Source organism: Eubalaena glacialis, chromosome 3, assembly GCF_028564815.1.
Source record: "Eubalaena glacialis isolate mEubGla1 chromosome 3, mEubGla1.1.hap2.+ XY, whole genome shotgun sequence".
Lineage (NCBI taxonomy): Eukaryota > Metazoa > Chordata > Mammalia > Artiodactyla > Balaenidae > Eubalaena > Eubalaena glacialis.
Genome location: NC_083718.1, coordinates 49,088,915 through 49,101,330, shown reverse-complemented (window position 1 = coordinate 49,101,330; position 12,416 = coordinate 49,088,915). Strand labels below are relative to the sequence as shown.

Here is a 12,416-nt window from a genome sequence, read left to right as displayed (position 1 = left end):
GATAAACCTCCAGTGCTTTACCTCTAGTGAGGTTAATTTCTCCCATCTTTATTGTGCCTTTATTCTTTCCAATAAAATTAGAATCACACTGCTGTTAACAGTGTGATTCCTGTTAACATAGTTTTGTGAAAACACTCTCCTTGCCCTTTCCAAGATGTCACAATTTTGTACAAACAATTAAAAGCAACATTCACCACTTATATTTAAAAAAGCCTTAGTAAGCCCCATAAAATTCATTCCTATTAGCTAGCCTCTTGTTATCACTCATTTAACATTTTACAACAATTTTCCAGATACCATTAGTCTGCATTTTTTCTGAGTTGAGTTATAAGGATATCACAAATGATCTACTGTAGAATATTCTATTTTTAAAACTGAGAAGGGCACAACATACAATTTAAAAAGTCTTTGAAATGTCCCATCTGAAGCCCCGGGCCAAATGGCACTAGTCACACAGGCCTTGTGTTTTTTATTCCTTTTCATTCCTTCTGATATATTTCATCAATAAATCAATAAACATATTGTCAGTTCTGACTGATTTCATTGGAAAGTTCTTTTGAAGTGGTTCTAAAGAGTCAGCGTGTTGGCATCCCCATTTCTAAGTGGCAGCTCCAAAGCCAAGATAACATGTAAGTAGATGTTAAAATATACTAATATGTATAGGGTACATAAAGTGTTGTTTTAGCTTGAATTACTTAGTAAGAGTTTGTTAATCTAGGTTTATGGTTCATGTACTAATCCTATAACAGTGTCATTAAAAACACTATGCTAAGCATTCTGCACTGAAATAACAATTGATAAAATAATTTTATATTTTCCCCATAAATTCCAGTGAAATGATTATACCTATTAATAAGAACCAGGGCTCTCTTCAAGAAACTAAGTAATTACTGTGCAGTGTGATTTACACAAAGCCAGATGGTGTTATTACATTATCCACAGTTCATGAATCTCTATGAAACGCTCTATTTCATCTGAATATTATCCAACACACTCTCTACATGGAAAAAGTGAAATGAATGAGAATCAAAGTATGTTAGAGCCGGTAATATCCTTCTAGATTTTCAATTTCAAGGCCCTAGAACTGGGAGAAACAGAAATCAGAGAGGTTCAGCAATAGCTAGGGAAAATGCTTGATAAGCGTCACAGATAGAACTAGGTAAAAATCCAGCCTTCAAATTCTCAGTTCAATGCTCTTTCCACGGCAGCATTCAGCTATTATTAAAGATATGCTAATTAGTGCAATGCTTTTTTACACAGTAGCTATGAGTTACTGTAATGCTTGTTAAAAATGTTTTGTTGATTTAGGATATTTTACTGCATATCATCCTAAAATTAGAAAAAGAATATTCTCTGACAGGTCTTACTGAAAGATGGGATTATACATTTCACAGACTGGGCCCTACATATTTATTTCTGCTGTCTTGTGTAAAGCTTGAAATATATTCCAAAGCTTCAAGATGCCTGACCAATGGTATATTTTCCATGTGCTAGAAGCACAGTGACTGACTTGTGTATTACCAAATATGATTTAAAGTAACAGAATTGTTACAATGTTTACCTGAATTAGAGAAATTATATCTTCCATTTGCCTATGGAGAATGTGTGTCTAGCCCAGGGTTTCTCAACCTTGGCAACTACTGATATTTAATGCCAGATAATTCTTCACTGTCAGGGGTTGTTTAGCAAGCATCACTGGCCTCCACCCATTAAATGCCTGTAGCACGATTCTCCCAAGTTGTGACAACCAAAAATGTCTCCAGACACAGCCAACTGTCCCTGGAGAGTGAAATCATCACCCCTCCCCTTGAGAAGCACTGATCTAACTAAACAAAACATGTTTAGGAATTTTGTCTTGGGAAGGAATGCTCAGCAACTCACCAATGGGGTCTGGGAAATGCCGATCAGATAATAAACCGTATTCATCTTCTGAGGTTAACACCTTGCCACCAGCTGGAAGAATTCGGCTTTTAGGGGGAGCTCCTCTCTGATAGGCCTGGGAAAGGAAAGGCATAAATGAGTGGATTTTTTCCTCATTTGGATTTTTGGAAAATATCAGGAATATTAGAAATAGACAAATATACTCAGAGATAGAAATTCCCACACTATGTCAACGAGTAAGAGCCATTTATTCAAAAACTATGTTTTGCACTGGAAGCCTCTGTCAGAGAGAGCATCAGGACTTGCTCCAGGACCAAAAGGAAGAAAGGCTATTACACTTGCCACTGGCTGTGTTTTAGCTGCAGTGATTGGGTCAGGGAAGGTCACATGACCTCAGCATGTCCAATCAGAGTGAGTGTTAGGGTTTGTCCCAGGGGCAGCGAGAAAAGCTCTTATAGTTTCCACTGGCTATATCCTGGCTGCAGTGATTGGGTCAGGGTCAGTCACATGACCTGATTCAATCCAATCAGACCTTGCAAGAGGGGCTGACAAGAAAGCTCTGCGAGGAGGTGAGGACAGGACACCACCACCATTTTGTTACTGTGGAGGACTCTGAAGGAGCCTGGCAATGGAGATTGTGGCCTGTTAGGGAAGTTAGGCTGAATGAAGGCAAAGATTTGAGATGGAAGAAAGAACAAACTGAGTTCTGATATCACTGGAGCCGTGGATCCAAATGCACCTGAAACCGGACCTGTGCTGTGGAGATTTCAAGTCAGGAGCCACCAATCCCAGCCCCTTTTTCTTTTTTTTTTAATCTTAAGAAAAAAATTTTTTTATTGAGGTATAGTTGATTTACAATGTTGTGTTAGTTTCAGATGTACAGCAAAGTGATTCAGTTACATATATATATATTCTTTTTCAGATTCTTTTCCATCATAGGTTATTATAAGATACTGAATACAGTTCCCTGTGCTATACAGTCGGTCCTCGTTGATTATCTATTTTATGTATAGTAGTGTGTATATGTTAATCCCAAACTCCTAATTTATCCGTCCCTTCCCCTTTCCTCCTTTGGTAACCATAAGTTTGTTTTCTATGTCTGTGAGTCTATTTCTGTTTTGTAAATACATTCATTTGTATCATTTTTTTTAGATTCCTCATATAAGTGATATTGTATATTTATCTTTCTCTAACTTACTTCACTTAGTATGATAATCTCTAGGTCCATCCATGTTGCTGCAAATGGCATTACTTCATTCTTTTTTATGGCTGAGTAATATTCCATTGTATATATACACCACATCTTCTTTATCCATTCATCTGTCATGGACATTTAGGTTGCTTTCGTGTCCTGGCTATTTAAATAGCGCTGCTATGAACACTGGGGTGCATGTATCTTTTCAAATTAAAGATTCTCTGGATATGTGCCCAGGAGTGGGATTGCTGGATCATATGGTAACTTTATTTTTAGTTTTGTAAGGAACCTCCATACTGTTCTCCATAGTGGCTGCACCAATTTACATTCCCACCAACAGTGTAGGAGGGTTCCCTTTTCTCCATACCCTCTCCAGCATTTATAATTTATAGACTTTTTGATGATGGCCATTCTGATTGGTGTGAGGTGATACCTCATTGTAGATTTGATTTGCATTTCTCTAATAATCAGCAATGCTAAGCATCTTTTCATGTGCCTTTTGGCCACCTGCATGTCTTCGTTGGAGAAATGTTTATTTAGATATTTTGCCCATATTTTGATTGGTTTTTTTTTTCTTTTTTTGATATTGAGCTATATGAGCTGTTTGTATATTTTGGAAATTAATCCCTTGTCAGTTGCATCATTTGCAAATATTTTCTCCCACTCTACAGGTTGTTTTTTCGTTTTGCTTATGGTTTCCTTTGCTGTGCAAAAGCTTGTAAGTTTGATTCAGTCCCATTTGTTCATTTTTGCTTTTGTTTCTATTGCCTTGAGAGACTGACCTAAGAAAACATTGGTATGATCTATGTCAGAGAATGTTTTGCCTATTTTCCCTTCTAGGAGTTTTATGGTGTTAGGTCTTATAATTAAGTCTTTAAGCCATTTTGAGTTTATTTTTATGTATGGTGTGAGGGTGTGTTCTAACTTCATTGATTTAAATGTGGCTGTCCAATTTCCCCAACACCACTTGCTGAAGAGAATAACTTTTCTCCATTGTATATTCTTGCCTCCTTTGTCGAAGATTAATTGACTATAGGTGTGTGGGTTTATTTCTGGGCTCTCTATTCTATTCCATTGATCCATATGTCTGTTTTTGTGCCAATATCATGCTGTTTTGATTAATGTAGCTTTTTTTTTTTTTTTGGCTGTGATCATGTGACCAGCTCTAGACTAGACCAATCACTTCAGTCAGGGTAGAGCTTTACTTGACCTGATGTGGGTCACAGCCCCTCCTGGCCCCAAGGGTGAAAAAAATGTTTTGCGTCCTTGCTACTTGTGGGTAGTACTTTAATACTTTTGTGTGACGGTCACAAGATGGTAAATCAGAGTCCCTAATCTCAGGGAGATTCACTGTAGATATGTTTCTCAAAGGGGGTGAAACATAATCTCAGTAACTTCAGAAATTCTGCACCACATTTATCATTTCAGATGCTAGCGCCTGAATCATTCTAATAACCAAAAGGATGATGACGTGTACAGACATTTACCACACAAAATGCTTGCAGACTAATGACAAATGAGACTGTGGGACATGTAACTTCAATTACGGTTGCCAAGGATTTTTACCAAAAACATAAAAATGTAACCATGATAAAATATGCCACCACTTTTCCCTCAGGCGTGAAACTGTTTTGCAGTAAAATGATCTGGGATGGAAGTGTAATATCATGACATCAGAACAAATTCCGGCCAGCAGACAAAAAGCTCTGCTGTTTGAGAAATGTAAAAGGGGTGCAGAGCATTGCTAAAGCAGTGAAGCAGTTGGTTAAATACATATACTCACATGGACATGCAGATAAGATAAAATGTAAGTATGTGCATCTGATGGGAGGGCAGAAGTCAAGGGAAAATTTTGAGACTAACAAGCTAAAAGCAAGTTGAAAACTGAAACCACAAAACTGTGGGACCCAAAATCTGGAGTGTACTCTTGGGAATAACTAAAATAATGTTGATCAGGGCAATAAAATCAGAGTAACAATAACACATTCTGCATCAATAAGATAGCGACTGAAGAAACCCAAACAAAACAAACTCTTGTATACCTAAGAAGGTTGTTTTCATTCTTGTAAGAACTACTAATCAACTGCTCAAGCCCATCAGGACCCAGAGCAGAAGAGAGAAGAATCCAAAATGGTGTGATTTTGAGAAAGTCTAGGAACAGGTTGATTCAGACCGGCCTCAAATCTGAATTGTGTTATCTGTGAAAACAGGCCTAATCTAGGCTTTAATAAACATTATATATTATATTATTTAATCCTCAAAACAGCATTGTGAATTAGACATTATCTCCATTTTATAAACGAGAAAAATGAAGCTCAGAGAGTTAAATAACTTGCCAATGACCCAGTGGTGAGTAGGTGACAAATCCAGGATTCATACCTGGGTTTGTCCAGCCCCAGCGCAAGTGTATAGGAAGTAGGAAGTGAGAATGAGAATGCTCATTTTTTTCCTCCTCAATTACCAACCAAAACTGGATTCTCAATAAAAGAATAGGCAGTTTATAGATAGATACTTAATGTAGAACTCTTAGGTGTAATTTTTTTAAAAAACCTTCTGTAATTAAAAAACAGGATATCATTAAAACTTTAAGGAATTATGGCACACTGCACGGGCATTTTTTTCCAAGTTAAAAAAAAAATTGGTTATTACCAAATTCAGTGACCATATCTTAACAATCAGAACAAGTTCACCTGAAAATGATAAGCAAAGTAAAGAAAGCAATATAGTCCATAAATTGCAAGTTGAGGGAGCAAGCGTAAAAAAATGAAAAGGGGAAAAAAAACACAAAAATTTGATTCAAAATGAAACTTCCGTTAGTGCCAAATATGGTGAAAACCTTAATAAATACAAGAGTGAGTTCTATGAGTGCTTCCTCCACATTAGTTAGTTGTCATACTGACGACTGCTCTATATTGGGCTCTGCCAGCACTTGGCCATATGCTAAGGGCTTCAATGCATTCATGTCTTTAATTCTCACAACAACATTGTGATGAAGGAATCATGCTCACCATTTTACAGATGAGAAAACTGAGGCTCAAGGAGATTTATAACTTGTGCAAGGACACATATCTGGTAACTGGTAAAGGTGTGATTCAAAGTGCATAATATTAACCATTAGGCTATACTGCCTCTTCTCAAGCTTCCCTGAGAGGACAGTATAACAGGACGTATGAAATCTAAAGTGATTTGTTATTATTATCATTATTTGTACTGTATTGATCATTTGCTTCAGAGAGCAAATCAAATGTTGACTAAAATCCTAAAATAGATAAAGCAGAGAAGATATTGGCTTAACAAATGTTGGAAAGAATAAGACTACCCAAGAAAGCACTTGAGTACTGCCTGGTAGGTGGTATAATAAGTTTGTATTATATTTTATTTCTATTTTCCATCAAAAATTGGAAGGAGACACATTATCTGTCAGCCTGAAGCCTCTTCCTAAAGGTTTAGCATCAGGGGTAATTACTCAAAGTATCTGCAGAGGATGTCCTGACTAGTTTTGAACTTAGAGTGAAGAGTGCAGAGTTTTAAATGTTACTAACTTTAACCCATAAATAGTAACTATTCATTTCAAAGGGAGCTTGAGAATCTATGTAGACTGAATATGTGTACAGTATGAGATCTGGAAGGAGTCAGTGGGATCATTCAGCCTCACACTCTAGTTTAATGGAGGCCTGACCTCAACTTTAGTTTTCCAAATTCTCTGCCCAATGTTCTTTCATTTATACCACATTACTTCCCTTGATGGGGAAAGAAATGTGAACCAATAAAAATAAGGTCCTCTCAGGTGCTAGGCACTGTACGTATGCTATCTCATCTCTCCACATTTTACAGACAAGGGAAAAAATGAGATAACCAGGAAAAAGCTAGTGAAAAAAATTCATATGTATAAGTGAAATATAGTATGTGAAAAGTTCTGAATTTTTAGGAACCCATGCAAATCCAATCACAATCTTAACAAATAATTCCTCTGCCACAGAGGAGGCTTAAGAGTGGGAAGACATGGAGACACAGAGCAGAGAGGGAGAGATATCAGGGAGGTGACTAAGACAGACCTCGAGGCCCAATGATCATGGGAGAGGCTCCCGCACTGGCCACTCAGTATAACCTTCTATCTTCACACTCACTTGCAATTACTTGTTCGAAGTCTACGTTGCCCACTAGACTGCAAGCATCTGTCTAATCTACAGTGATATACCTAGAACCTACTGTAACCCACAATAAATATCTGTTAACTGAAATGAATACCTGAATCTGTTAGTGCTCATTGAATCAGTCAGTCTCAAAGGAGAGAGCTTGCCAGTCAACCCAGCCAACATTTAAGAAAACGGCAAGAATCAGTGGTAACAAGGAAATGTCTTACCTCTTTGTTCTCATAGCTTTCCACAGCAAAGTCATTTTTAACCACAATATATCTCTCCTTCCATTTCTTTATGTCCTCAGCAAACTGTGATAGCTCTGCTTCATACAAAACAGTTCCAGGCTCCAATGGTGGCTTAAAGAAGATGAATGCAATTAACTGTCACAACAAAAGATAGCATATCATGCTACCACTAAGTCTATTCACGGTATTTCAAGGAATATTTTCAGAAACTATCTTGTGCTGAGATCCTGGGGAAATTGTTGCTTCCCCCCACCTCCCTCCACATTTCCCTTTCCTACCTCTCCTGACCAAATGCAAATATTTGTCTTATTGATATTTTTGTGATTTGCATTCCCTTCATTATGCTACAAGAACAGAAGCATATGCTAGAAGGGATTATAGTAGCAAGGTTATGCCTTGCATACAGGTGGCACTTAATAAATCCTTGGTAAACTCTGTGGAAGAGAGGGAGTGAGGCAGTTAACTGTAAGTTGTGGACATCTATCCCAACACCCTGAATATACCTCAGGGTTAATTCCTGAAAAAACAGGGGAGTTAACAGGCTGCTCCCCTCTTTGTCAACCTTCAGGGGCTGCCTCAAGAGTCAGTGTTCAGTGGTTTCCTCAGACCCAAAGCTCTGGGGACCAAGGCTAAAAACACTTAACCCACCTTTGTGCTCTTCAAGGAGACTTTGTTTACTCTCTAGTTAAAGAACAAGCAGGCAAGCCAGCAAACCTTCATTCTACCTCTTCCACTTAAAGGTCTAGGGATTTCTCGTTCATAACCCTGGCTAAAAGCCAAGTCATCACTGATTTCTCTCTTCTATTATTCGGGCTGTAGGGAAGTCTCTGTTAGATACCTAGTTAGGTCTTCTATTGGGCTAACCGTGTAAGGGGGAATTCCCATCCTGCCTCATGTATTATCTCAAAATATAGGAATGGGCCTCCTGTCTTTCACGTGTCACTGACTTTACATTGATGTTATTCAAACACTATAGTGCCTTTAACACAATATTGTAAACCAACTATACTTCAATCAAAAAAAAACCACAGTCCCTTTAGAAACTCATGCCTCCCCTTTCAAGCAAAATTTACATGAACCATACAGAGAAGAGTGATATGCTAATCTTTTCAAGAATCTGCTAAGGGTTGAAATAAATAGCCTTATAAATTCCAGGGCTTAATATTGAGGCAGATAATGAGGCACTCTCCTATATGGACTCATTAACACGTAAAAGAGGACCTCACTCTCCTCTTAAAATGAGACTGCAACCATATATAAGCTGAACTTTATAGTTCTTACGTACAGCATTTCTTAAACCTGGGCCACTTTTTTTCTTTTATTTATTTATTTATTTATTTATAGTGTTTTTATTTATTTATTTATTTATTTATTTATTTATGGCTGCATTGGGTCTTCATTGCTGTGCACAGGCTTTCTCTAGTTGTGGCGAGCAGTGGGGCGGGGGGCGAGCGGGGACTACCCTTCGTTGCAGTGTGCGGGCTTCTCACTGTGGTGCACAGGCTCTAGGTGCGCAGGCGTCAGTAGTTGTGGCATGCGGGCTTCAGTAGTTGTGGCTCACGGGCTCTAGAGTGCAGGCTCAGTAGTTGTGGCTCATGGGCTTAGTTGCTCCGCGGCATGTGGGATCTTCCCGGACCAGGGCTCGAACCCGTGTCCCCTGCATTGGCAGGCGGATTCTTAACCACTGCGCCATCAGGGAAGCCCAAACCTGGGCCACTTAGATCAACTGATACGCTTGTTAAAAATGCCGCCTCACCAACCATCCAGATAGTGGAGACTTGGTCAAACTGTGTCCCTGAGTGAGAACCCTGTGGAGCAGAGCAGCCCTCTGCAATCTATGCAGTGGACACGTAGGGCATGTAATATGAGGGAAAAACAAACTACTGTTTTTAAGCCAGTGAGATTTTGGTGTTGTCTTTTTACCATACCATATATTACTGTATCCTGATCGGTTTAATCTTATTAATTTAAGTCCTTCATTATACTGAGTATTTTTTATTGTGGTAAAATACACATGAACACAGGATGCTTTTCCATTTATTTATGTGTTGTTTAATTTCTTTCAGCAACATTTTGTTTTCAGTGTACAATTCTTTTATCTACATGGTTAAGTTTATCCTTAAGTATTGTATTCTTTTTTTCCTTGTGTTATTTTTTATTGTGGTAAAATAAATACACATGGCATAAAGTTTACCATTTTAACCATTTTTAAGTGTACAGTTCAGTGGCATTAATTATATTCACATTGTTGTGCAACCATCACCACTATCTATCTCCAGAACTTTTTATCACCACAAACTGAAATTCTGTGCCAATTAAATAATAACTCTCTATTTCCCTCACCCCCACTCCCTTGTTACTACTATTCTACTTTTTGTCTATATGAATTTGACTACTCTGGGAAATTCATGTAACAGGAGTCGTACAATATTTGTCAAAAAAAATGCAGCCTCACCGTAGACTTATATACTATATACTATACTATACTGATACTATATCAGAATCTCTGGGGGTACAGACCAGAATTTGCATTTTTATCAAACTCCCAAAATTTTGTCAATCATTGTTTTATGGGGATGACAATCAGTTATCCCTACAAAGCCATGCTGCTAAATCTATTGGTCAACTTTCAGCAATATCTGACCTATTTATCACTCCCTCTTTCTTGAAACCCCTTCTTTCTTTGACTCTGGCACATTGTACTTTCCTGATTTTTTTTTTCCTACTCCACAGGCTATTTTTTTCTCAGTCCATCTTGCTGAATCTTTCTCCTTTTTCTGATCTCCAAATGTTGGAGGGGCCAGGACTTGGTCATGGAAGCTCTCCTTTTCTCTGTTTATACTTTCCCTTGATTATGTCCCATGACTTTAATACCAGTTATGAGCTAAGAACTCCCAAATTTCTATTCCCTAGCCTCAACCTCTCCACTGAGCTCCAAATCAGAGCATTCAACTACCTAGTCAGTATTTCCATGGGTGTATGTGAAATAAGTATCTTAAACATAACGTGGCCAAAAGTGAAATGATTCCCATCCACCTCTGACTCTTCTGAGTAAAAGACAAGTCCCTCTGCTTATTTGCTCAAGCTAAAAGCCAAGTCATCACTGATTTCTCTCTTCTTCTATTATCTCATACCCAACCCATCAACAAGTTCTGTCAGCTCTGACTTGGACTCTTCTCACAACTGTTTCCACTACCACCCTAGTCCAATTGGCCATCATCCTTCTCTTGGACTGCTACAGTGTCTTCCTTGCCAGTTTCCAGTTTCTTCTCATGTCCCTCCCCATAGTCTATTCTCTATAGAAAGGCCAGAAAGATCACTTAAAATTATAAGTCACTCTGTATTCAATACCCTCCAATAACTTCCCATCACACTTAAAAACCTTTATTGTGGTCTATGGGCCTACATGATCTGGTCCCTATTTGTCACTCTGCGTTCCTTTTTCAGCTCTCCTCCCTTGCTTATATGGCTCTCAGCACACTAGCCTTCCTGCTATGCTTCTGACTGCTGCAAGGTCTTTGCACTTCTGTTCCATGTGCCTGGAACACTCTTCCCACAGATATTCACACAGCCTACTCTCTTATTTCACTCTAGTTTCTGCTCAGATGTCATCTCCATAGAAGGCTTCACTGACCACCTTCTCTGAAATAAGACTCCTGCTTTATTTTACTTTGTAGCATTTCTTATTACCTGATATTCATTTGTTTATTTGTTTATTGTCTGTCTTCTATTTGAATATTAACAGGAAAGCAGAGAATTTGTCTTGTTCTCAAATTCTTAGACTAGGGCCTGGCACATAGTGTCAATAAATATTTGTTTAGGTTGTGGATAATTATTATAATGGAGCAAAGGAGACAGAATAAGTTACAGGTTTAGAAGATAAAATCACATTCGATCGGGCTTCCCTGGTGGCGCAGTGGTTGAGAGTCTGCCTGCTAATGCAGGGGACGCGGGTTCGAGCCCTGGTCTGGGAGGATCCCACATGCCGCGGAGCGGCTGGGCCCGTGAGCCACAACTGCTGAGCCTGTGCGTCTGGAGCCTGCGCTCCGCAACAGGAGAGGCTGCGACAGTGAGAGGCCCGCGCACCGCGATGAGGAGTGGCCCCCGCTTACCGCAACTGGAGGAAGCCCTTGCACAGAGACAAGGACCCAACACAGCCAAAAAAAAAAAAAAGGATAAATAAATAAATAATAATTAAAGGTGCTAATAATTAAAAAAACGACTGAATCCTAATCACTGTACTATAAGCACTTCTCCGTCCTCCACAGTTACCATGACATTACTAAAGGCCAATTTACAGCAGGTTTTAAAAAAAAAAAAAAATCACATTCGATCAATGACCAAAATAAAAACACCCATAGTATGAGGCATTGAAATTATGACTTTTTTTTTTACTGTACTTCACCACAGCAAGTCAGATTTCTGACGTCAAAGCATCAATGTGGGAAAAACATAGTAAAACTGAAATCATGCTAGTTTTCTGTTTATGTGGATTACTCCATCAACAAGAAATCATATGCTCTAACTTCCAGGCAAATAGCTTTTTGATCATGAAATGATTAGAGAACAGATTTTTTAAACTGTCATTCAAATTATTGTTTGTATCAGAAATATTATGAGTTATAAACCATTCTTCAGTGGGAGAAATACGGAAACCAAATTCCATGGGTTACCTTGGTCTTCAAAAATTGTGATGTTAAATCTCTTTGCTGTTCTACTTCACTGCGTACGTAATTGCAGAAAGCCACAGAGTACTGGCGACTGTAGTAGGGACTGAAGTTTTTGATAGCAGCCTCAGTTTTCCCTGGAAAAAATATGAAAATTAGAATTTAGAAATGTAGCATCTGTCTCCATAATTCTATATATACCACTCTAGGCTCCCCAACCCCTCTGCTTCCTAGGGATTCGTTATTAGCCCACAGGCCCTGAGAACTTTGATACCTGCTGCCATGACTT

General features: G+C 38.5%; 1 protein-coding gene across 1 annotated transcript in view; it reads right to left on the bottom strand.

The window, feature by feature from the left end:
• Positions 1-12,416, bottom strand: part of NIBAN1 (niban apoptosis regulator 1) — a 158,238-nt gene that overhangs the window by 78,495 nt on the left and 67,327 nt on the right. Inside the window, exons 2-4 of the mRNA XM_061187540.1 lie at positions 12,134-12,264; positions 7,440-7,571; positions 1,882-1,996 (exon numbers count right to left, since the gene is read on the bottom strand). Coding sequence (XP_061043523.1) covers positions 1,882-1,996; positions 7,440-7,571; positions 12,134-12,264 — 378 coding nt within the window. The remainder of the gene's footprint in view (positions 1-1,881; positions 1,997-7,439; positions 7,572-12,133; positions 12,265-12,416) is intronic.